We start from the raw sequence: 25,998 nt of genomic DNA, 5'->3' as shown, positions 1-25,998 counted from the left end.
TGTTCCGTATTCTGGAACCGCACACTTTGCAGGTTGCAGTGCGGAGATCCAGCTTGCTCCATTAACAGTGCTTAAGTAGGGGGAAAGATACATTAGACCAGGGGTAGGCAACCTAAGGCCCAGGGGCCGGATCCGGCCCAATCGCCTTCTCAATCTGGCCCATGGACGGTCCGGGAATCAGCATGTTTTTACATGAGTAGAATGTGTGCTTTTATTTAAAATGCATCTCTGGGTTATTTCTGGGGCATAGGAATTAGTTCATCCCCCCCCCAAAAAATATATATATAGTCCAGCCCACCACATGGTCTGAGGGACGGTGGACCGGCCAACAGCTGAAAAAGGTTGCTGACCCCTGCATTAGAACATCCCCCCACTCACTGTTACGCTCACCTTTCTCTGAGAATTCTTGTAGCAAGACTCTGGAGCACCAGGGAACAAGGAAGGTGGACGAAGGACTGATCATCAAACTGGAGAAAGAGACTCAACCAGTCATGAACAAACAGCAGCCATTTCCCCTTCTCATTGTGAGTGGGGGGAGGAGAGGGGTAGCTGTGCGCCATCCATTTCAGGAGAAGGTGCAGGTGTGGCAGGAGCTCAGCCATATCACAAATAGTGGGTCTGGCTGACTGTTGGGGTGAGAGGAGCAAAGAGCTGCAAGCTTTTGATTCAATAAGAGGTATCATCACAGTCTCTAGCAAGCCATTCCTTTTGTCCGTATACAAATGATTTAAGAACTTTCACCTATGTTTGGTTGCCCATATTTTCTGGATGCTGTATGGAAAAGTACATGAATCTGACCTTTGAAGAGTTTGTAAGGAATCCATTTTAAACTTTCCAAAGGTTTAATTTTCTTCTATGGTAGGGGAAGTAGGAAACTTTGGAAGGAACTTAAAAGGGCATATTTTAAAGGTCTAACAGCCTATATTCCCACGATTTACTTTGCTGCATGTTTTGTGATTTCAAATCTCTGCTGGGGTTCTCTCACCAAAGAGTACTTGAACCAAACCTTGATCTTGGGATCCAGGAAATTCTCATATTATATATGATACATTTTCTTGCCCAGCGAGCACCTCTGGAAAGGGCATGTAGAGAGAGCTGGTTGGTCATTGTGAGATACTGGACTATGTTGGGCTTTTTCTGATCTATGGCTCCTGTGTTCTTAAATGTCTTAAACCTTTAATTTTTTCAAGCACCTAAGCTAAGTTTTGATCATTTTCCGACTAGCTCAGAGTTGATTCACAAGGCCGTAGGCCTCATAGAAACTGCTTCAAATGGCTGTGCATTTCTGTGATTCCATTATATCATCAAGATTATAGTTTTGCAGTATTTGTATAAAAAAATAATATTAATAGTCTTTCTCCCCTTTCCCTTTCAGAACTGATCTATGCCTGGATCTTCAATGAATACCCATCTTTTGTGCATCAGGATAATCGTCGTTTTGTTTCTCAGGAGACTGGAAATTTGTACATAGCTAAAGTGGAGAAATCTGATGTGGGGAATTACACTTGTGTAGTGACAAACACTGTAACTAACAACAGAGTGCTGGGACCTCCTACACCTTTAATCTTGAGAAATGATGGTAAGATTTCCTGTTAAGTGCTGAGTAGGTTTGGCTTCCTTGTAGGAAAAAGAGGTAATGGGTGCGTTTTTTACCAAAGAACAGGTACCAAGGAGTCTTAGAAAGAAAGACCAATGGGATAATTTTGACCTAAGGGTTATTGTCATTGTTGTTCATTATTAAATTTGTTAGTCATTTTATCTTGCCCGAAGCAACCCAAAGCGACTTGCTATTCTATATCACACCCAAGAAGTGGAATACACTTGTAATATTCAAAAGCAAAGCGGTAATCACTTAAGACGAATGAGAGAGCAGGGAAGTAACCTCCTCTGTAGTAGCCATGTGGTGTCCTTGGACAATGGATGTTGGCGGCAGCAGCTCTAGCACTTCCTCTGGCATTGGCAAAGGAAAATGAACTAGAATAACAGTATAATATATACATTATTATTATTATTATTATTATTATTATTATTATTATTATCATGGCCTCCGGCCGTGATAAGACATCACAAGGAAGTGGCAGAGAATCACTGTCTTCCCTTGCATTTCTGTAAAGCAAAGCACTTATTTCAAAGGAAGCAAGTCTTGGACTCATACCTGATGAAACCCTGGAAATAACGCTTTAATATAATGATTGCTTACGGTGGTGACTTTGAAGTCAGTTACCCACGAGCGCTTCTCTTAGGAATTCATGCTTTGCACCTACTCTGGCATGTTTACTGAAGTCATTCATGTAAAATGTACTTGAAATGTACTTGAAGTGTATTCTACTGTTTATTATACATGTGCTGGGAAACACTGTTGAGTTCAACAGGGAAGATCAGCAACATTCATTTAAGCACAAGATGATCAGGTTTCCCTGAGGCTGAAGTGTTAGTATCGTTGAAGACAGGTTAAATTTGCATTAGGCTCGTCACAGAGCAGCCTGAGACCTCAATTTATAATTTTCATATTCCAGCTCTCCCGTTTCTGGTAGCTCACATGTTTAAATGCAATTTACACTTGACTATTCATACACTCTAGTGTATTGAGAGGCCAAATGGCAAGGCCTGAGTCTTTCAATAGCGAATCGCAGTTTGCATTTGTTGCAATGAAATGCAAACTGCAAGGCATGCATGTTCTAACAGGCTGACAGGAACATCTGGATCCTCTTTTTTCAAAAAATTGAGTTTGACATGTCCAGTACATCTCAATATATATGACAGATTATTTTCATTAGAGCATTTCATCATTAAATTAGCACACTAAGAGGCAAATTCATCAACGTTTAATGTCCCAATTACATGAATAAGTGTTACAAAAAGAAATTTCATAATGTTCCTCTCTCATTTAATGTAAAATATACTGAACTGTGTAATTCATCACTTTGGTGCTAGTCATGCAGTTTAGAACTATTTCCGTTATAATAGGTCTAGGAACAAAGGCACATAAGGTATTTATTGATGAAAATACACCATTCTATGGCAGAAGAAATCTTTTCCCATCCCTGTCTTCCATAGACAACACAAGTATTTGGAAACTTTTAAAGTATCAAAAGATGTAATTATTTTGCTTTGGTCCAGAAGGAGGTAGATGTCATTTTATTACCCAGAGAACAAGGACTAGACTGCATATTACATTAAATGCCCAATCTGTCCTTCTGTATGTTTTCCCCCTTTAAAAATAGCAGTTATATGTGTGTGTGATCATGATTAGAGGCATCTTCCACATCGTGGTCCTAATGAAATATTGCACTACAAAGCTGTGATGTAGCAATGCAGAGAAGCTGCCATTGGTGGCAATGACAGCTTTTGTCCCATGTCAAATAACAGCTTGGAACTTATAATTTAGCCATACCTGGGGTTACATACCCTTCAGGTTACAGATGCTTCAGGATACAGATGCTTCAGGTTACAGACTCTGCTAACCCAGAAATAGTACCTCATGTTAAGAACTTTGCTTCAGGATGAGAACAGAAATCGTTCTCTGGTGGCGCGGCGGCAGCAGCAGGAGGCCCTATTAGCTAAAGTGGTGATTCAGGTTAAGAACAGTTTCAGGTTAAGAACGGACCTTCAGAACGAATTAAGTACTTAACCCGAGGTACCACTGTACAATGTTGGCATAAGAGTTTGTAGGGATTTTGGATAGATAGGGTGATATTTTGGTATTCAATTAAGTTTTACTTGGATTACATCTATTAAAATTAATGACCCTGACTAGTCAAACTTATTAATTTCAGTAGGTCTTCTCTGAACAAAACTTACTTGAAAGCCACCCCTAGTTACTTTCCTCAAGGATATTGGAAAAGTAGCTACTTGGCATCTAGAAGAAGCAGTGGAAAGCTGTGTAAAACGCCAATAGCTCTGTTAAATGTGTGCCCCCTCTTCTCACCTGTTCCCACCTCAGCCTTTGTGCAAGGCATGGCATCTACAAACTGTTGTGCACTCTAAGTTGCCTCTCAAGGCTCCTAAAATATAAATCTTCAGATGTTACTTTAGAGCTTCCTGAAAGCAATAGTTTATTCTCTTGTTTCCTTAAATTGGGCTATTTCTTTATATTGTATGGCACAATCAGAAAATGTTCCTTAACCCATTGGTCAAGCATTTTCAAAACCAGGTAGCATTTTCTCTGCAGGGAATATAAATGGGGGCAGCCAAGCAATGGTAAAAGTAGACTTTGTTCCCTGGATCAATATAAGGCCAGTTTGTAACTCCTCTATAGAGATGGTATTTATTTCATTGTTACGAGAAGTATATAAAAGGCAATCTGTGTGGTATAAACTTTTTTCTTTTTTTTAAAAAAAATACTCTATGCACTTGTCTTTCCTAGCAAGAATTGTCTTCATGTTTGGACTTCACTTTTACAATCTGCCCCTTACACTTTCAGACACTCCTCAATTAGTCCATAAACACCTCCCTATAGTAATCAAGAGAAACATTGTGCAAATAAAGAGGTGGGTTTTTTGTTTGTTTTTAAAGCAGGGGACATAGATTTTAAGGAGCACTTTCTGATTGTGCTAACAGTGCCTCACTCTTACCTGGTTTAAACTTAAGCTTATTGCCTCGCATCCTGTTCATTACCAAAGCCATACACCAGCCTAGCACATCCATTGCTGCACCTGTGTTAGTGCTGACCTTTAAAATCCTAAATGGTTTTGGCCCTGTATACCTGAAGGAGTGGCTCCATACCCATCGTTCAGCCCAGACACTGAGATCTGGTTCTGAGGACCTTCTGTGGTTCTCTCATTGCGAAAAGTGAGGTTACAGGGACCTAGGCAGAGGGCCTTCTGGGTAGTCACCCCCACCCTGTGGAACGCTGTCCCATCAGATGTCAAGGAAATAAACAACTATCTGACTTTCAAAAGACATCTGAAAGCAGCCCTGTTTAGGGAAGTTTTTAATGTTTGATGCTTTGCTGTGGTTTTATAATTTGTTGGAAGCCTCCCAGAGTGGCTGCAGCAACCCAATCAGATGGGTTGTTGTTGTTGTTGTTGTTGTTGTTGTTGTTGTTGTTGTTGTTATTTGACACTCACCTCACTGGCACATCCCCTCCCTGCTTGTTTTTATCAGTCATGAGAGTCAAGAGCCTTACTACCAGTAATTCAAATTCATCCAACTCAACAGGTCTAGATGATGTTTTGGAGACCTCTGGAAAGTCTTTTGCAATAGCAGTGGTTATTAGCAATTTTATCCACAAAATGCTTTGCATACAGGCCAATATCTAGATGAAGCTGCTGGGGGTGGCCATTAGGAGATTTTCTGTTACACTAAAATTGAGAGAGATTGGCAGTTTTCTTTTCAGCCTCTTTCCTAATGGAACTTTGACGTGTCAGGCATAGCTCTAATGGCTTTAGCCCAAACGTAGCAGAGTTTTCCTGCACAGCGAAGAAGCTAGTTGAGGTGGAAATGACTAGTCAGCTAGACTCAGAATAACTATTTACAGGATTTATTAAAAGGAAAAATAAAACCAGCAGAGTTTCTGCATACAAAACAAAGCAAAATAAATCCTTTCTTTCTCTCTCTCTCTTAACCATACACAGCACTCCTACTCCTAACACACCCCTAACACACACCGTCCTAGCAATCCCTAGATAACAGAGTTGAGTGCTGGTCGTTAACCAATCAGAGTAAGTAGTTTCTAGGTCAAGCAGACCTTGGCTTTCTGCCAAGAGTAAATTGACACTGCCTTGAGTTAATTGTGTGAAGCCAGAATCTGTAAGTTTCCCATGAGAACCAATTAACAGAAACTCAACACCCCCTCACAGATTCTGCTGGACAATTAACATCAAATACACCTATGTAGGAGATTATTTTTCCAGCAAACCTAAACCCTTGCACATTCGCTTGTTCTTTACCTTTGCCAATGGTTTAGTTAACACATCTGCTACATTTTCTTCACTTGATACATAAGTACAGGTGATTACATTGTCTTGTACACAGCAACGCACATTGTGGTATTTTACAGAGATATGTTTGGAACGCGATTTGAAACCCTCTGTTTTACTTAAGGTTATACAAGCTTGATTATCAATGTAAACTTGTACTGGTTCTCCACAATTTACATTTAAATCTGCTAACAAATGCTTGAAATAAATCACCTCGTTGCACAATTCACTCAATGCGGCGTACTCTGATTCCGTTGATGACACACTTACAACGTCTTGCTTGCGTGACCGCCAGCTGATTAAAGCTCCACCGACCATTATGACCAGTCCTGTGACAGATTTTCTATCTGGCAAATTTCCCCAGTCACTATCACAGTAGCAACTCAACATTTCATCCTCTGAAGAATTTAATTGTAACATATAGCCAATTGTCTGTTTGAGGTATCTCAGAACTTGTTTTACCCCTTTCCAGGCATTTAGTGTGGGTTTTGACACCAATCTACTTAATATGCCTACTGCATAGCTAATATCAGGTCTGGACCACTGTGCTAGATACAATAAACTTCCAATTACAGAATGATATACATCAGGATGTTCAAATTCAGGACTCTCATCTATATGAAGTGTTTTTATGAAACCTGGATCCATAGGCACCACTGCCCCTTTGCAATCCTGCATCCTGTATGTAGTCAGTAGTTGTTTAACTTTGTTCTGCTGACTAATTAGGCAGCTGCCATCTTGGGCCCAGCACACTTCCAACCCTAGATATGTCCTAACCGGGCCTAAGTCTTTCACTTTGAACTTACTGGACAATTGCTTGGCAAACCTTTTAGTTTGTTTATCTGTTTTGCAGGCATACAATACATCATCTACATAAATCAGACAAAACTCTTGATCACTGCCTGTACCACGTACATAAACACAATTGTCAGCTGTACTCTGCTTGAAACCAATTGACACTAAGGCCTCATGGAAACATTTGTTCCAAGATCTTGCAGCCTGTTTGAGACCATATAGAGCTTTGTTTAATTTCAACACTCTATTGGAACCTGTCTCATAACCAGGCGGTTCGGCTAGATACAGGTCTTCTGATATTGATGCATGTAAATATGCAGTCTGGATATCAAAATGGTTTAACAGGAGTTTTCTCTTTGCTCCAAGCGTTAAAATCAGCCTTACACTGTCCCCCTTAGCAGTAGGGGAAAAAGTCTCGTCATAATCTTTTCCAGGCCTCTGAGAGTATCCTTGAGCCACTAAACGAGCTTTGTATTTGTACTCTCCTGTCACCAGAGGTTTAAGTTTGTACACCCACCTGCAGCCTACAATCTTTGCCCCCTCAGGCGCTGCTACTGGTGTAAAAACCTTGTGCTCATTCAGAGAGGACATCTCTTCCTCCATTGCCTGCTTCCAGAGCTCTGCCTCCTCTTTTGGTAACTTTAACACCTCCTGAAAACTCTTGGGCTCTGCAATTACACTAAATACATTTGCAGTATCTGGAGAAAAACGCACTGGAGGCACTCCTTTGTTTTGTCTTTTAGATCTTCTGGGAGAAAATTTTTCTTCTGACCCACTTTCCTCCTCAGAACTATGACCTCTCTTTTGTTGCTTAACAACTGGTCTTTGGGCAACTCCACTTTCTTGAGAGCTCTTATCTGAACTTTCCTCCCCCTCAGACTCTGATTCTCTATGTTTACCTTCAGAGTCATGAAGCTCCTGGGAAGGTTCAAACCAAACCTCAGTATTGGCATGTAGTCTCTCCCAGCCACTATGTTCACAAAAAGTGGCATTCCTGGAGATCACAATGCCATTTGTCCCTTCAGCAAAGCGGAAACCTTTTCCCAGCTCCTGGTAACCCACAAACACTAACTGTTTGGTCTTAGGATCTCCCTTCTTTCTCATTTGTTTTGGAATTAATACCCAGGCTTTTGATCCAAACACATGCAAATGGTCAATTTTGGGTTTTTTCTGAAACAATTTAAAGTACGGGGTTGTACCTATTGTTTGATGAAAGAGCCTATTTTGGAGATAACACGCGGTGAGCATGCTCTCCCCCCAATAAGACATGGGCAAATCAGCATCATCAAGCATGGCAAACATCATGTCTTGTAAAGATCTGTTTTTTCGCTCTGCAACGCCATTCTCCTCTGGGGAAAAAGCGTTCGTTTTTCTATGCCCAATGCCACGCTTTTGTAACCAATCTCTAAAAGCATTTGACATAAATTCGCCACCTCTGTCCGTCTGAATCCTTCTGAGTTTAGTGGACAGAAATCTTTCCACAGATGCCACCCAGCCTTTAAACTTAGTGAACACGTCACCCTTATTCTTCATGGGGAAAACCCAAGAGTAACGCGTGGCGTCATCCACAATTGTTAATGAAAAACGCGATCCACCCCTGCTTACAGCAAATGGACCAATTACGTCCATGTGAACCAGCTGTAGCGGTGACTCACTAACTCTGTCACTTCTGGGCTAAGAGACTCTGTGGGTTTTAACCTTTTTACAAACATTACAATCAAGGTACTTGTTACAACTCTTTAAATTACCCCCATCAGCCAATTCAGACATTTTTAGTACACTTTTCCAGCAAGCATGCCCCATTTTCCTATGCAATAAGTGCACACAGTTGTCATGTATAGCTTTGTTATTCACTGCAGGCTGAGATTTACTGACTACTGCTGCAACTTGAGATCCTGCTTTAAGCCAAAACAAGCCTCCCTCTGACTTAGCAGTGCCTAAAATCTCACCAGCCTTCTTAATAATGCAACTGTCTCCTTCAAAATACACTTTAAACCCAGCTTTTAGCAAACAATCTACAGACATCAGATTGCTCCTTAACGACGGCACACAAAGTACATTTTGCAGGCATTCACGAAGACAAGGAACAAAAACTGTACCCCCCGAAATCACATCGGAAACAACGCCTAACAGCAAACGCAGACTCCTCACCGGCACGCTGCTCTTGCTTCACCCCTGGCACGGCATGAGAACTCCTTCCAAACCGCCCGCCAGTAGAAGCCTCTGCAGCCAACGACCTTTCTTGCCTCTTCTGCCATTCTTCAATCAAACGCCCAGTAACGTAACTGATTGATAAATCACACTCCTGTATGCCTTCTAGAGACAAAACTAAATTATCCCAGCTTTCCGGGAGAGAACTCAAAATAATAGCCACCTTCTCCTGCTGATCTAACGCACAGTCTCTTTCCTGTAGCGCAGCAAACTTTAACTGTAAACTGTGTAGGTGTTCCTGCATTGTAACCCCAGGCTGTAACATTGCCTTGTACAATGCCTTGCGAATGAACAGCTTGGAAACCGCTGTCTCACGCACATGGAGTTCTTTAAGTGCTTGCCACACACCTCTAGCTGTCTTGATTCCCCTCACATACGGCAACTGGGAATCTTCCAGCCCCAAGACAATTGTGGCCCTTGCTCTTTGGTCTTTATCGAGGTCCTCATCATCAGGCTTCGCAGGAAACTTACTCACCACTTGCCAGAGACGATCCCTCTGCAGCACTGCCTGCATGCGTTCCGACCACAGCAAGTAATTGGAGTCATTCAGACGCTCAAAAGCCATCTGAACTGGTTGTGAGGCCATCTTGAGAGCGATGTCCCTGGAACCCGGAACCAGCTACTCACAACCACCGAGAGAGAAAACAGGAACCACAGCACCCAGCACTCACACGCTGCAGCTGTTGTCCTTGTGTCCACTGCGTCACCAGCTCACCACAGTCAGGAACCAGCCAGTGTCCATCTGCTGCACCAACAGGAACAACAACTTCTGGAACTACTGGAACCAACGCCGTTGATGCTGACACCACCACAACTCAGGCTGGCAGCACAATACCCATAACCTCATGGAACTTTGACGTGTCAGGCATAGCTCTAATGGCTTTAGCCCAAACGTAGCAGAGTTTTCCTGCACAGCGAAGAAGCTAGTTGAGGTGGAAATGACTAGTCAGCTAGACTCAGAATAACTATTTACAGGATTTATTAAAAGGAAAAATAAAACCAGCAGAGTTTCTGCATACAAAACAAAGCAAAATAAATCCTTTCTTTCTCTCTCTCTCTTAACCATACACAGCACTCCTACTCCTAACACACCCCTAACACACACCGTCCTAGCAATCCCTAGATAACAGAGTTGAGTGCTGGTCGTTAACCAATCAGAGTAAGTAGTTTCTAGGTCAAGCAGACCTTGGCTTTCTGCCAAGAGTAAATTGACACTGCCTTGAGTTAATTGTGTGAAGCCAGAATCTGTAAGTTTCCCATGAGAACCAATTAACAGAAACTCAACAATCCCAACATGGAATTTAACTTTTTCACAGATTACTAGGTCAACATCCAGTTACAGATAGGTAGCCGTGTTGGTCTGCTTTTGACTAGGTCAACATCTTCATTGAAATACTCACAACTTCAAGGTCTCATTCCTGGTCACACGCTTCAGACCCCTGAACATATATGTGCAATTATTTTTTTGCCCTAGTGCGCATGACTTTAGGCTTGCTTGCACTGAATTTGCATTTCACTATTTACTGTCCAATTGCCCACTTGAGGTCACACCATTCACATTCTCACAGCACTCTCATAACATGACGAATTCGGCTGTGTGGATAGGAGGGGAGAATAGACAAGTAGGCAGACTGCAGTGTATAATCTGATCTCTTGCTCTCTTTTTTATTTTTTGTAGATTTCCACAACCATGTGGCCTGTTTGTTAGCACTCTCTCTGCAGGCTCCTAGAGTCTAAGTCTGTGTTGGGCTATCACATGTTTTGCTTGCAGCACTGGTTTGGCGCTTTTCCCCCCCTTGCTTTTTTTTGGGTACTTTGAAATGATGAATGCTGAAAAGCTTGGAGAAACATATGCTGCCTTTGGAAAGCATGTTGAAAGAAACAGGATACTGACAGTGACTGGTGTTCCCTGGCTGTTTAGAATGCAATCCATACAAGTATCCTTAGCATAGTTTGTTTAGATGACTGATTTTATGTGGCAGCTGCACTTTATATCGTACAGAAGGAGTGTCTTTGAAGCTAAGTGAATGGGGGGAAAGGCAACCTGTTTTTGTGTTGAAGCAGTATAGACAGTAAAAGTAGCATGCATATCAACATCAACCCACATTCCTTCTGAGAAAGCTGTATTTATAATAAAAGCATTTCCTTATCTGGATGTTTGAGGGAAAAGGGGTCTCTCTATATTGCACTTTATATATCAGAGTTGTAGGAAATCTATTTAGCAATTATGACAGTTCTAAAACTTAGGAGCGGTCTCCCCTAGTGCAGAACAGCAGAGGCGGATTTAGAGGAGTACAATTGGTTTGGTCGCACTGGGCGCAGAGCCTTCGGGGCACCACAACTATAATGCATAATGGAAGGCGGGAGGCAGGGGTCCACTGAATTTTGGCATCGCATAGGGCACCACTGAAATTGAACACCCCAAAGTCCACCACTAAACACAGGATACTTGATACGAATTACTCAAGGTTCCAGGAAAAGAAGGGATCCTGAGGCAGGTGAAATCTTCCTTCCTCAACCAGCGAAGGCCTAGATACATTGGCTGCCCCGTGGTATGAAACCTATGGCTGCATAGATTTTGTGCACTCATTTCTAGTTATGCACATGCAAATCGCATAAATAAACAGTCCCAACCATGTTTGGGAAGAAGGAAGCTCAGGAGAACCGGTACTTCCCACCACACCCCCGCTCATGTTCTGTGTATTATTTTAGGAGGGGATCAGGGATTCTCTATTTCCTTTCCATACCCAACTAAAGATTGCCTACAGATATAGTCTATAGATACAGATACAGTCATACCTTGGGTTGAATGCGCTTCAGGTTGAGCACGTTCAAGTTGCACTCTGTGGCAACCCGGAAGTAACGGAGGGCGTTGCTTCCGGGTTTCACTGCTTGCGCAGACGCGGCGAAAAGCGATGCGTGCAGACGTGCTGTCGCTAATTATGTTTGCTTCTAGATGCGAACGGGGCTCTGGAACAGATCCCGTTCGTATCTAGAGGTACCACTGTATAGCCTACGGATCATTGTGTGCAGCAGCAGGAGTCTACGCACAACAGTTAATGAGAATCTCTGAATGCTTACTTGGAAAATGTATCATTTGAGATTATGAGAGGAGGCTACAAGGTACAGCAAATTCTTCTCTTCCCCATTCATTATGCCCCATGCCTTTTTTCCTTCAAATCCTTAAACTTGCTTGTTTCATGTCACTCACCTGTTACTAGCTGGATGCTTCTGTTCTCTTTTTGTCCCCCTCCTTGCCTGGGGAATCATGCCATTGTCTGTTTAGCTGAGCATCTAGCTTGCTATTGTTATCAATAGTCAATCGCGGTGGTAGCAGCAGTAGGGATTTGTTGGCGCCATCACCATCATCGTTGGAGAAGTACTGGCAGTAGAACAAGAAGAAAACTACAAGCCATGTAATAGCGCCTTTGGGATTCGATGTGGAGTGCTCCCTTTTCTATGCACACAGCAAGGAAGGGACAGTAAAAACAGCTATAAGTACCTGAATGTGGAACCATGATTTAGTGTATAAAAGCAAAGCAAAGCATTGTGAAATCAGTTATACCCAAATAATAATAATAATTTATTATTTGTACCCTGCTCATCTGGCTGAGTTTCCCCAGCCACTCTGGGCGGCTTCCACAGAGACCAAAAATACACTAAAATGTCACACATTAAAAACTTCCCTGAATAGGGCTGCCTGAAGATGTCTTCTGAATGTCAGGTAGTTGTTTATTTCCTTGACATCTGATGGGAGGGCGTTCCACAGGGCGGGCCCCACTACCGAGAAGGCCCTCTGCCTGGTTCCCTGTAGCTTTGCTTCTCGCAATGAGGGAACCGCCAGAAGGCCCTCGGTGCTGGACCTCAGCGTCCTGGCGGAACAATGGGGGTGGAGACGCTCCTTCAGGTATACTGGGCCGAGGCCGTTTAGGGCTTTAAAGCACAGTGCATGAGAGTTGCGACTTCTGCAGCCCAGTTTCTTACTAACACCCATCTGTGAAACTGTCAGCCCGCTCTGTGTGTCTCCCTGTTCTTCAGCTACAGGACTATTGCCTCCTGCAAACTTGACTTGGTATTTCATTTCAACAGCAGGAGAGCAATCCGCCGATATTACCTCTACTGTCATTAGTTTCCGTTGATGAAACATCAACTTGCCACCTGGACTATGAGCCAGTCATCCAGCAAAGAGAGGGCAATTAGGCAAAACCTGTAGCAGCACTTTGTCTAAATAGCGGACCGTATCCCAGGGCGCAAGTAGCCAGAGGCTATCCAGCTGACCACTGAACTACATTCCCAAAGGTGGTCATTCTGAATCTAATTCACATGCAGCTATTACTTTCTTATAGCTACAGGCTTCTCTAACTTCTACTGTGCATAAATATTTAGTCTTATTGAAGCTGGGCAAGAATGAATGTTCAGAAAGAAGGATCGGATTATGATACCGTATATATTTATGTTTTTGACTGTATTTAAAGGTTTATGGAAGCTACTTGGTTTGTAAGAAAAGTGTTGATTTAGTATAAACAGAATGGCTTTTTATGTGCATTATTTAATATGATTTTTTTAAAAAAAATAAAACAACTGCTTTGATGTAATGGTCAAATTACTAACACAGTAAAATTTAAGCAAACTACACAACCGCTGTAGCACCTTAGAGGATATTGCACCCTAAAAGTTAATAGGAGCTTTGGTTAGCTGGCAGTGCTTTATCAAGAGTTGTTTGCTCTGCATTACTTTCTCCAAAAGGCATTGATTGTACTTTATTAGCACTTTCCTTTCACAAGAAGAATGCAGAAAAATGAAAAAGCAAAGAGCCATGATGAGATGTAATCTTAGGCAGATGGCTGAGAGCTGCAAAACAAATTTTCCTCTGGAAGTAAATAGGGAAAGGGAGCCTCACAGTGTGTGGCTGTTGGAGACGAGGGTCCTGTTTGAAATGAACAGATTAATTGGGCACGTAATGATGTACAAAACTGCCCTGGGTTAACTCAGGCATACTTGGGGATATGTAATGCAGAATTCAAGCCAATTTAGCATCCATTATATGTTCACAGGAGTGATGGGCGAATATGAGCCGAAAATAGAAGTGCAGTTCCCAGAAATGGTTCCATCTGCAAAAGGAACAACTGTGAGACTGGAATGCTTTGCGTTGGGAAAGTAAGTTTTCGCCATTCACTCATTCTGCTGCACTAAAACAGTTTGCAGGTTGTTAGGGCAAAATAAAGTAAATTGTGGGTTTTCTGCTTCGCACAACATCCATTAACTGCGATGTTGTCTCTCTAGGCTTACAGCGCTCATTCATGCCCTTCTCAGTTTGACCAGTCATGCTCTGTGGACTTTTCATTTTGTTTTGCTATGCAAATACACATGTACATTGTTACTTCGAATTATGATCACTTGGACAGCTACTGATGACGTTTGGTGCATGAATCTGATGTACCTCGGAACAACCCCACTCCCCCACCAGCGGGGGTGGGGACCTTAATGTATCAGTTGATAATACCTATTTTCGCTGCAGCTGCTTAGAAAACAAAAAATTGGATGTCATTGTGAGTTATTCAGTGGAAAGTCAACATGTTATAGCAGTGAAAAAGGAAAATTCAATGTTGGAAATAGTGGGGAAGGTATTTACTATAAAGGAAGTATCATAATGACATTATACCAACCTGTAGTATAGATTTGGACCACAGGGGACAATTCTGGTAAATTGATCTGTGACTCCCAAGTATCCACTGGTGTGAGTAAATTCTGTAGGCCATTACCTTTATACCTTTGCTTGTGAAAATCTAGATACAGCAAACTGGCTGCTGATGCGGTGGACAGATCTTTGTGTTGATCCAGCAAGGCTGTTCATATAAATGCATGCAGTAATCACTCATCTTATTGGGGGGCAGGGTGTTCCAATGGTAACATGTATACCCAAAAATTGTGTATGATCAAACCCTTGGAGCTGCCCTGTGGCCAGCAGGTTGTGGGGAGAGAGAGCATCCTCAGCACTCTCAAGAGCCAGCATGCTGAGTGGGCCTTGCCCTGTCAGTAAGGTAGAGAGTTTTGCATGCTTGGTCCACTTGGCTTATCCAGTGGAAAAGGGGCTTTTAAACTCACCACCTGACTTGGGACAGGAGGGGGCAGATGCCTGCTTGCTCAGATGCTTCTGTGAGATCTTGCAGAGACCTGAATTGTCCCACGAGATCTCGCGAGGGCATTCCTTAGGCTTCCAGAGCTTCTGTGCCAAGTGAGCCTTTTCTGAGGTTCCCGTAATTAGGTTAGGCAGCTTTGAAAACACTGGGCCCCTCTTACATCACAGATATTATAACTAGTTATTGTTAGAATTCCTGCTCCATGATTGCAGTCATGGGATTGTTGTCTTAAACATGACGGTATATGTTTTGACTCCACAGAATGGGAAGTGACGAAGACAGGATGTTTGTGTTACTGTGTTCCGTGAAGTGGGACTATTGTCCTTTGTTCTTTTTCTCTTTGCTATCTGATGCTCGAAAGAGAGGGAGCCATGTTGCAGTGCTCCGTGTGTGTTTATATGTAAATAAAGTAGATTAGCCAAAATGCTGAGCTGCTGAGGTCTGTTACGCAAACAGTCGGGCATGTGTCTCTGCCAGGGTGCTACTCGAGTGTAGGCTGAACTCCTGACAGTTATTGCTACAAATGGTTTTTTTGGGGTGGGGGGTGGGGCTAGTCATTTGCAATGATGTGTTATATATATAAATGAACTTGTCTGTCCATAGCAGCGCAATTAAAAGAATGCAGCCTTTACCATCAGGATTTTCTCCCTTCTGTTGTTGATAAACAGCCCAGTTCCTACGATCACCTGGAGAAGAGCCGATGGAAAACAGATCCCAAAAAAAGCTCGGAGGCACAAATCAAGCAGCATCCTTGAAATCCCAAACTTTCAGCAGGAAGATGCTGGCCTGTATGAATGCGTGGCTGAAAATGTGAGAGGGAAGAACGTGGCCAGAGGCCAGCTGACGTTTTATGGTACCCTGATTATTTACTCACCTGTTTTTCATTATAGCTGAGGCCAAAATGTGGTAAATGCTTTGTTGCACTGTCAATGTTGATTTTTCTCTTCATATTTGTCTTGCAAATAGGACTGCTCAGCAAGTGTAATTTTATATAACATAAAAACCTCTGAGACGGGCATATTGATTGAGGCTGGGAAGTGAGGGAGAAATGAAAATGTACGTTGTAAGAAGGAGATTGGTCTGGAAGATGTAAAACGCAGTTGTAAAGCAATTTATCTGTCTTTCTCCTGCTGCATCTGGAAGAAAAACCGCATGCTCTTCTGAAAAACGATGGCTGTTTTGGCTTCAGATTTAGAGTTTTCATTTCTGGCTAGCTTTTAATCTCAGTGGCCCTTTCTCCCCCTCTGTATCACACTGAATTTGGGACTCATTCTTGTGTAAAAGTAATTATGGGATTTTTCTCTATATATCCCTGCCGATTATATGAACAAGACTGAAAAAGTTTGCATTGCTACAGATCCTTTAAGGATTTGTTCTCTTCTTCCTCTCTTGAAAGGAGCCTGAGGGTAATGTTGTGCATAGCGGTGCACCAGACGCTTTAGAGAAGGCAGTCGAGACTGAGTATGTGCAGCTTGGCCCTCCTCCTCTTGCCAAGAGAGAAGTAGGGTCATGCTCTCCCAATTGCAGAATGGATTGCCTCCTCTAAAGTGGCTGTTGCAACTACTTTAAAGGTTGCAATTCACAGCACAATCCCCTTCACCTCTCCTGACAACAGAACAAGGAGAGAGATCATGATTTTTCAACAAAGGTAATTTTTTTTCAATGGATTCACTCCCTTTTTTTCCTCTGAAAACTGTTCCTTTATACATCCCCCCACAAAATGTCATATTTTGCTGCAACGCAGCCCCCTTCCCACCAAAAATCACTGAAACCCTACTCAAATCTTTACTCTAGACCTCCTTCTCCCCAGGTCCTGCCACCATAAAATGCCAATTAGCACAAGAGGGCCCAGAAGAAACGCAAATAACTATATTCTAGAGTTCTTTGGACCTAGCCAGAGCCAAGTTTCCTCAAAGTTGTTGGGATAGTGTGATGGCGTGGTATGCTCTTCGCAATAAGCACCTCTGCTCAGTCAGAGATATATACAGTTCTTTATTTTACATATGTACAGGCAGCATATTGCAATCATACATCTGAATCCTCCAGTTCAGATTCTGGGAGTGGCCTCCGCTGGCTTCTCCTCCCAACAGAAAAGGCGGGGAAGCTTCATGTGATGCCTCTCCCCCCTCCTCTTTAACTCTTTCCTCTCCTTGGCAGATGGAACAGGCATTGCCTCACTACCGGTGCCAGAACTTTCTGTGCGGTGCTGGGGCTCTGCTTCAGCCTCTGAGAGCCCTTCCGCCTCCTGGCTCTCCCCTCTTTCCTCAATCGCCACTTCCTGCCCATCTCCCTCTTCCTGTTCCTGCTCCTCCCTGGCAGTCCCATGACATCACCCCCCCCTCTAAGACCCCCTCATCTGTGTTGCTCTCGCTTTCTTCTGAGGATTGAAACCCAAAAAATTCTTCCTCATCAGTCTCCGCAAATATCTTCTTGAGTTGCCAATTGTGGGGTTTGGGTTTGTGGGAGTATCGCACATGAAATTCCTCTTGTAACTCCAGCGCCTGGATAGTCTCTGCCATTTCCCAAGAGTTCTCAGCTGCAGGATCACCCTCCCAAGCCACTAGGTATTGCAGCCTGTTCCTTTGCCACCTGGAATCTCCTCTACCTCTCCACCCTGCTCTACTAGTGGAGGAGGTGGAGGAGGTTCCCTGGCCTCCATTTGATACCTATGTGCTGGATTGTATGGTGACAGCAAGGACCTATGAAACACAGAGGTGCCGTAAAATCAGTTTGTCGTTGCTAGGCTTCTCTTGATTGTTATCAGCCATGCTGCTTGCTATTTTCATCTTTCTACTTTTAATCATTTCTGCAAATCCTAGCTTCGTACTGCTCCTTTGCGCTGTCTCCCTTGTTGTTTTGGCAGTGTCTGGTTTGTTTATTAGTAGCAGTTAATAAACCTGTTGTGATTTGTGACCTTTTCCTTTTTAATACTTTTTCTTTATTCACATTAACAGAAACTTCGATATCTTTCCCTTGATACCACTAATCCTGTTTCTTTCTCAAATGGATTTCTTAACTTTCCCCACTCCTGGCAGATCAGTATCAATTTGGGGGGGGGGAGCGTATTAAGTTGTGTTTTCCTCCATCTTGTGTGTTTTCCACTTTTGACAGTCCCATGAACCATCTTAGTTCTCCATTTAACTTGCATAGTACTGTTATTTATCACCTTGCTCGTTCCTGTTATCCTTTCTCTCACTTTCTGAATCATAGCTTACTTTTTTTCCCTATCCTCCTCTGTTCCACTGAGTGAACATTGTTTATTGAGCAGTTGTTCATTTTTTTAAAAAAATGATATTTATTGAGAATTTAAAATTACAGAGAAAAAAGAAAAAGAAAAAAGAGAAACAAAAAAGGAATTAAACAATACAAGTCAATAAAAAGAAAAAAGAGAACAAAACACAATACATCAAAGCCAAAAACAAAAGCAAACAAAAAATTAAAAACAAATCCAATATTCCCAAATCTTTATCTTTCGTTAACTTGTTTCATCGACCTCCTCGCACCTCCCTTTTTTGTATTCTAGTTATTAATTATCTCAGCAAATCCTTTCCATCTTTCACTATATTCTGTCATTAAATTGTCTTAATTTATTTTAACCTTATCTTACCATAAAAAGCCCTAAAACTTAAAACTTATTTGTACATAACTCCTTATAGCATTTCCACTAAAGCCAAATAGTTTCATTCCAACATTTTTTCTAGCACTCATTAATTTTACAATAATTCTCTAAATGAATTTTTAAACTTTCTTCCAATCTTCATCCACCATCTCTTCTTCCTGGTCTCGGGTTCTGTCAGTCCTTTCTATCCATTCCATCTAGTCCATCAACCTGGTGATCTTCTATCTGAGGCTCTTAACTCTTTTCCATGTCCCTTCTGCAGATATTCTTCATATTTATACCTTCACTTTACTTTGTCTTCTGCTGATCTTGTTCTTAATTTCCTTCCTTTATCGCTGAGGATTAGATCTCGGGGAGACTCCAACCTAACAATGTCTTTATCCCTTCTCGACAGGTCAGCCCATTCTCCATAGTCAGCACTAAAATCCAAAAGGTATTTGAAGGCATGTTTCAAAGTCCCTCCAGAGTTAAAGGCCCCCACAACTCCAAACTCCCCCTGGCCCAAAACCAGATCCCAGAAGCCAGAACATCCCTGCATAGGGGGATCTATCCAACTTCCCATCTCCAAACCAAACGAGACTCCATCTCTCCAAATCTGACTTTCTCCAGATTCAGTCATCAAAAACAACAGCTTATGTTCCTGCAAGGCCGCGGCTCTCTCCACTTGTATTACTTGAGGTTCAGCAACAACCTCCTCCTTTGTCTTCTGCACAACTTGCCCTGTCAAAGCAGATTCCTGGGTCGGTTCCTGAGTGGTTTCTATATAGGTATTCACTGTTTGTCCAAAATTATTAACTGCAACAGTCATCAAATCCATCTTCTCATGTAACTGTTCCAATAGAGCGCTTGTCTTGCAAAAAGCAATCACTAAGGCTTCTTCTGGGCACATTCTTGTTCAAGGTCAATGTCTGGTTCTCACGATCTTTAATCTCTACAGCTGGAGAATTCCCCAGATCGACTCCAACAACAGTTTCAAAAGCTCCCTCTAGGGGAAACAATTTCTATTTGTATCCGTCCTTTTGAAAGCAGATCCAGCAACAAAATTACTTTCGTTTTTCAAATATTTTGTTCCTTTTAAATGCAAAAGGAAACATTGGAATCAATATGTTTCTCTTTTTTAACTATCTGTCAAGAAACGTTTTATTCACAGTTAATGAACTTTCCCAAAACGTCTGTCTTCCTGGCACCCCTTTCCCAGGTTCAAGACGGTGGAAATTTATCTTTCTTTACTCTCTCTCCTGCAGGCTTAAACAATCTAAGATTTCCCCCCTCTTCTCCTGCTTCCAAGGGGGGTTTAGTAGTTTTAGCCGATGGAGATTTAGTCCTTTACAAAAGACTTTCCAGACTTTAGCTTGCAATGTCTTTGCTTCAATCTATTTACAAAAGCGGAAGGTGGACTTCCTGTTTAGAACCTTCCCGCTTCGGTGCCAAATTAAGATGTTTCATAGTCCAATTTTCCGTTCTACTCACGGGTAGTTGTTTAAAGTCCAATTGTCCACAGGAAAAAGTCAGCGCTCTCCGGCAACAGCAATGCAGCTTCACTCCATGAAAAGAGCAGTCGATTCGAAGCACCGCGCCGCTCACCCCACGTCGCTCCGGATCCCCGAAACTGGGTTTCCCCGCGAGTAGGGGAGGCACAAAAGGTGCCAGCCGAATCCCACGTCCACAGGCTTCTCCCGCCTGTGGTTTTTGGTGGGTCTCTGCCTCGCCGTGGCGGTCCAGACCCTAATTTTCACGAAGCGGATTCCTCCCGATCAGAGGAAATCCGCCATTGCCGGAGGCGCTAACCCGGAAGTCCTATTGAGCAGTTGTTCAGACCATGTTCAATGAGGGTTAACCTCCCTCCACCCAGATAAGTGTGCATGTAGGAATGCCACTTTTGGATTCATCAACAATATCTTCTCTTTTGATCTAAGGATCCCTCCAGACAATCTACTTATTGAGCATTCATCAGATCTGCCTTTCCCAACCTTTCGTTTTTAGATGTTGTTAAACTACAGTTCCCACCATCCTTTGCCATTGGCCATTCTGACTGGGGTGATGGGGCTTGTAGTTCATCAGCATCAGAAAACCTAAGGTTTGGATCTGTTTCTTAATCAACTTTGATTTCTTTTTACACTTATAAGTTGGTTCATACTTGTACTTAAATGAAAAGGCAACTGATTAATTCTATAAAGGTAATAAAATAAAATAATGTAGGCCAGAACAGAATCATGTTGACATTTCACATTAGCACTGGCTACATTTTATTTTATTTATTTCATAAAATTTATATACAATTTAATTGTATATATTTCTTTAAAATCCTCAAAGTGGTTTACAAATGGGAAAATAGTCTCAGCTTAGACTATATCCCTGTATTTTACTTTTAAAAGTTAACCTTGTCTAGAGGTGATGCCCCACTAGCCTGCTGTTAAAGGTGATCAGTGTTTAACTTGGAGTGTTCTGTTATAGGAATAACTTGACTTCAGCTGCCTTTTAAATTTGAAAATGCAAACCACGAAAATGTTCCCCAAGTTTCATCAAAATAGCCATTCCAGACCTGTCATTCTGAAAGCAGCTTGTCATAAGATCTCATATAATATCCTGCATTAGTGACAAAAGTTGAATGGTAACATCTTTAATCTTTCCTTTTTTTAATGTAAGAAATAGATATATATATATAATGGGGAGGGGGGAAACTGCAATGCTGGCATTGTTTTTCCAAGTTGTTTCTACTGGGTCAAAAGTTCACATTCAAAGAAAGGAACACTGGAATGTATTTGATATGGAAAATCAAACTTGTCACTTACTTACAGCCTTTCTCTGTGAAATGTTCTATCATAATTCATCCCTGGAGATTAAAATCTGGCTCTAACAGTGTTACTCTTTTAAACTGAGTTATCTGCCTCTGTGAATAGCAAAGAAAGCAAAGGAAGATGAAATTCAAATTTGCCTGCTTGCCGCAGATAAACCAGACTATCTTTTTTTGTCACCAACCATATTATTCAGCACTCAGTAAAGTTGTTGAAAGAGGTTTGCTTGTTTGTTGCTGTTATGCTGACTCTAGTTTTCTTTTGCGCTATATATATATTATCAGTGGCATCAACAGGCTTCATGTTCAGTATGGTTAAACAGGTTGACGCAGGGTGAACAATTCAGCCTCTTTTCCTCCACCTCAGTTGTACAGTTTCACAGCTTAGCCTAGTAGCATGTGTGAAGGGAAAGCAAGTTAGGTTATAGAACATTGGTACACTTTAATCATCTTGGGAAAGTGTGAGGAAGGAGGGCGCAGACTCTTTTAAGACTGGCCAGGTGCTTTTGTTTTTGTCTCTCTGCTTGGAAGATGGAAGAAAATTCCTGTTTGCTTCTGCTGCTTCAGAAGCCACAAGAGGGCCCAGACCTGACTGAAATGTAGCAACCTGCTTTGTTTATCCCCTGTGATTGTCTTGCAAATACCGTATTTTTCGCTCCATAAGATGCACTTTTTTCCTCCTAAAAAGTAAGGGGAAATGTCTGTGCGTCTTATGGAGTGAATGCGTGGTCTCTGGAGCCAAATTGCCCAGGGGCAAAAAGCAGATCGTGCTTTTTTTTTTAGAAAGAGGGAAGGGGGTGTTGAAACAAAGCCGCTGAGCAGCTGATTGGCAAGGGGTCGGGAGGGAGATAAGGGACTCTAGAGATAAAGGAGGCTGCCTGGGAGGGGGGAGGTAAAAGCACATGGATCCTCAGGATTTTTGCATTGGGTCACCCCAAATTCTCCATCAGATCACATAGCATGCCCATGGCTACAGTCTGCACCAAAAAAAACCCCACATCCACTGTTTCGTGGGGCCGCAATGGCGCAAAAATGTGGTTACAAAGCACAGATCCACATGGATCCTCAGCATTTTTGCACTGGGCTACCCCAAAATCGCCATCAAATCACATAACATTTATGTGGCCACAGCATGAGCCACAAAAATCATACATCCACTGTTTCGTTCAGATTTTTTTTTCTTGTTTTCTCCTCTAAAAACTAGGTGCGTCTTATGGTCAGGTGCGTTATATGGAGCAAAAAATACGGTATATAATGCCACCTGGAAGGGAGCACTTAAAAGACAGAGAGGACTCTGGTATCTATGACAAATCTTAGAGCTCTTTCATGTCCTTGGTTGCTTCTGTTAAAAATCATAGTTGCTATTACAAATTTCTGCAGGTGGTAAAGAGGTTTCACTTGGGGAGGTGAGATTTTCAACAAAGTTCAAAGGCCCACTCCTGGCTATATTTGAAATTAAATTGTGAGTGTGTATCCCTCATACTTCTTTTAGCACCTCACAATAACTAGTAATGTTATCAACACAGTTCAAAGTATTAAGAACGTAAGTCTGGTCCAGTAGCACTCTTCTTAAGTTCAGTATCCTGTTGCCAATAGTGGCCAACCAGACACCTACAGGAAACTCATAAGCAGGACATGAATAGCCCTACCTGTCAGGGAAGAGTTAGAGTTAGAAGATTCCAGTTTCCCAGAGGGAGAAAGCATTCCCCAAGGGGGGGGGAGGAGAGCAGTGAATTGAAGAGAAGAGAGCAACAGGAACAACAGGGAGTGACCGGCTGTTCCCAGGAAAGGCAAGGGTTAAGTTCTAGCTCAGATTCGGAGGAGGGGAGATACATGCCAGCTCTAGCCAGGAGGTTAGAAAAAAGAGCGGGAAAGCGAAGGGAAGGGCGCCTTCGCCATTTTGAGAGTGGCTGGTCATGGAGAAGCAGAGCTCAGAAGGTATCTGAAAGAAGTGACTCTGAGGAATAATATTTAAGAACCGTTTATAAGAATGTTTTGTTAATACGCAATAAAAAGTTTTATAAAAGAACAAGAAGCATTTGTGTGGTCATCTGAAGAGGACAACGACCAGGCCTGACACTACCCCTTTTCTGCCCTCCAGTAAATAGTACTTAGAGGGTACTGCTTCTGAACATAAATACTGCATATAACCATCTTGGTTGAAAGCCATTAATACCCTTTTAAATCTACCTGTGTGGTAGTGTGGTATAGAGCCAGTGTGGTATAGTGGTTAAGAGCGGTAGTCTCGTAATCTGGGGAACCGGGTTCGCTTCCCCGCTCCTCCACATGCAGCTGCTGGGTGACCTTGGGCCAGTCACACTTCTCTGAAGTCTCTCAGCCCCACTCACCTCATAGAGTGTTTGTTGTGGGGGAGGAAGGGAAAGGAGATTGTTAGCTGCTTTGAGACTCCTTAAGGGGAGTGAAAGGCGGGATATCAAGTCCAAACTCTTCTTCTTCTTCTTCTACCTGATCTAGTAGCTGTCAGCAACCTTTGTGGCAGCAAATTTCATAAATGAATTATTGGTTGCATGAAAAAATGCTTAATTTATATGTCCTAAATCTCCTGCCAGTTTCTTTGGATGACCCAAGTTCTATTATGAGAGAGAGAGAGAGAAATGTATTTCTCAACACGATGCACCAGTTGCCTTTTTCCCAAACTAAAAGCCACTTAGGCTTAAGTCCGGGGACACTTCCCCTCTCGTTAGTTCCATAATCAACTGTTCCAAGACACCATATTTTAGAAATTCTACCTCTTTCTTGTGACTAGAGCATGCATTTACCCAGACTCTGTATGAGGGTAATTGAAGCCAGCCATCATTACAACATTTTCTTCTCCATCTCAAGATTGCTTCAGTTTTTTGGTCAATGATGTCCTTAGTACAAAATTATTTTTGTGACTGGTGTTCCCACTCACAGAGATTCTGCAAAAAAGTATTTTCCTTTTAAGTATTGTAGCTCTCAGCCTGTTACCAAACCTAATGTTCTGAAATAGTAAGGATCCATTACTGTCAAATTATATGGTTTTATATTGTCCTTCCCTTTTATATGTTTTTGTTGAACTGTCTGAACTGAAAAGGGAAGGAAGCAGGCAAAGCTTTGTATCTTCATCTATACTGTAGATCTGAAAAAACGTACACTAACCTCAACTCTATTTTTAGTCTGCCTGAACACAGAATTTAACCTTGGTGATCCCTTGCAATAAAGTAAAGGTTTGTATCTCATTTAGAAGTACAATGGAGCCCCTTATGAGGCTTATGGGAACTATCTGAGCTAATTCTAAAAGAGCTGATCCTGATCTTGCAAAACAGCACCAGAGTAATGAAGTCGTTTGAACTGCTGTGGTTTAAAATATATATATTCCAAAGGGGAAAAGGAAACAATTATATCTCTGGCTGTAGTTTCACAAAAGTCAGTGTGGCTCATTCCTCACTCCTTTGGTGTGAACATTTGTGTGATAAGAGTATGCAACATTATGAGGTGTGACTGGTATAATGAAATTTCCTGCCTTGCTTACACAGATGCATATAGACTGGGACATTGTGAAGCAATCCAAAACTTGGAAAATGTTGGTTTTTAGTAGGTTTACTTTGTTGGCAGACCTATTTCTACTGAAGTAACCAAAAGCTTTCCTGATGATATCCATGGATCTAGTGAAAGTTTCCCTTTCAGTTAATACTGGATTTGCAGTGCAGTTGAAGGAATTTTAATTATTGAATCAATAGATTTTTCTTCAGTTAACCAAACAAATCTATCAATTCAGTTTTGCATAAGTTTGCATTTACGTAAAGCTGAGATTTATTAAAATGCAAATACAATATTAACTCAGCATTCATTGGATTACCTTTGTCCCCACACTGTGATACTATTTCTCAAGGAAGGCTCAAGGTGTCATGTGCACAATTCCTAATTTTTATCTTTAATAATAATAATAATAATAATAATAATAATAATAATAATAATAAATTTTATTTGTACCCCGGCCGGAGCCGGGCTCAGAGCATCTAACATCATATAAATAACACAGTATACATAAAAACAGGCATCAATTAATTAAAATACATCTTAAAATTAATTCAGGCAAATTAAAATCTGGACAAATGTCAGTTATCAGGTTATCAGTTATCAATCAGTTATCAGATTGAGAGCGGTTAATACTTTAACCATCTTTAGCATCTGAATACTTTAGCATCTGGTATTCAGAGATATATATCTTATTGTTTACTGTCATGATTAGGAAACAGCATACAAATTCACTTGCTATATGACAGCAAAGATGCATCTGGTATCCCAACAGTGGCAAATCAAGAACTTCCAATGATCGACCCTCTACACAAGATGCTGCTGGGTTGTCAAGACATAAGACGTCTTATTTCAGTGCCTTTCACACACTCTCTCTCCAACACCTTTCCCCTTACAAGAAAAGATTGGCAGCAAGGCACGTGACCAGCAGGACAGATAGACACACAAAAGCAGGAGACATGCATGTTGATGCATCCATTCTCCCCCTGCTAACATTAG

The 25,998-nt window shown here is 41.9% G+C and overlaps 1 protein-coding gene across 9 annotated transcripts in view; it reads left to right on the top strand.

The window, feature by feature from the left end:
* The window catches only part of CNTN4 (contactin 4), a 521,364-nt gene that overhangs the window by 389,082 nt on the left and 106,284 nt on the right, over positions 1–25,998 (top strand). For all 9 annotated transcript variants that reach the window (XM_053378148.1, XM_053378146.1, XM_053378151.1 and 6 more), the window contains 3 exons: positions 1,376–1,579; positions 13,982–14,084; positions 15,736–15,920. In XM_053378148.1, the coding sequence (XP_053234123.1) occupies positions 1,376–1,579; positions 13,982–14,084; positions 15,736–15,920 (492 nt within the window). The remainder of the gene's footprint in view (positions 1–1,375; positions 1,580–13,981; positions 14,085–15,735; positions 15,921–25,998) is intronic.

Source organism: Podarcis raffonei, chromosome 2, assembly GCF_027172205.1.
Source record: "Podarcis raffonei isolate rPodRaf1 chromosome 2, rPodRaf1.pri, whole genome shotgun sequence".
NCBI lineage: Eukaryota > Metazoa > Chordata > Lepidosauria > Squamata > Lacertidae > Podarcis > Podarcis raffonei.
This window is presented reverse-complemented; position numbering and strand designations above follow the sequence as displayed.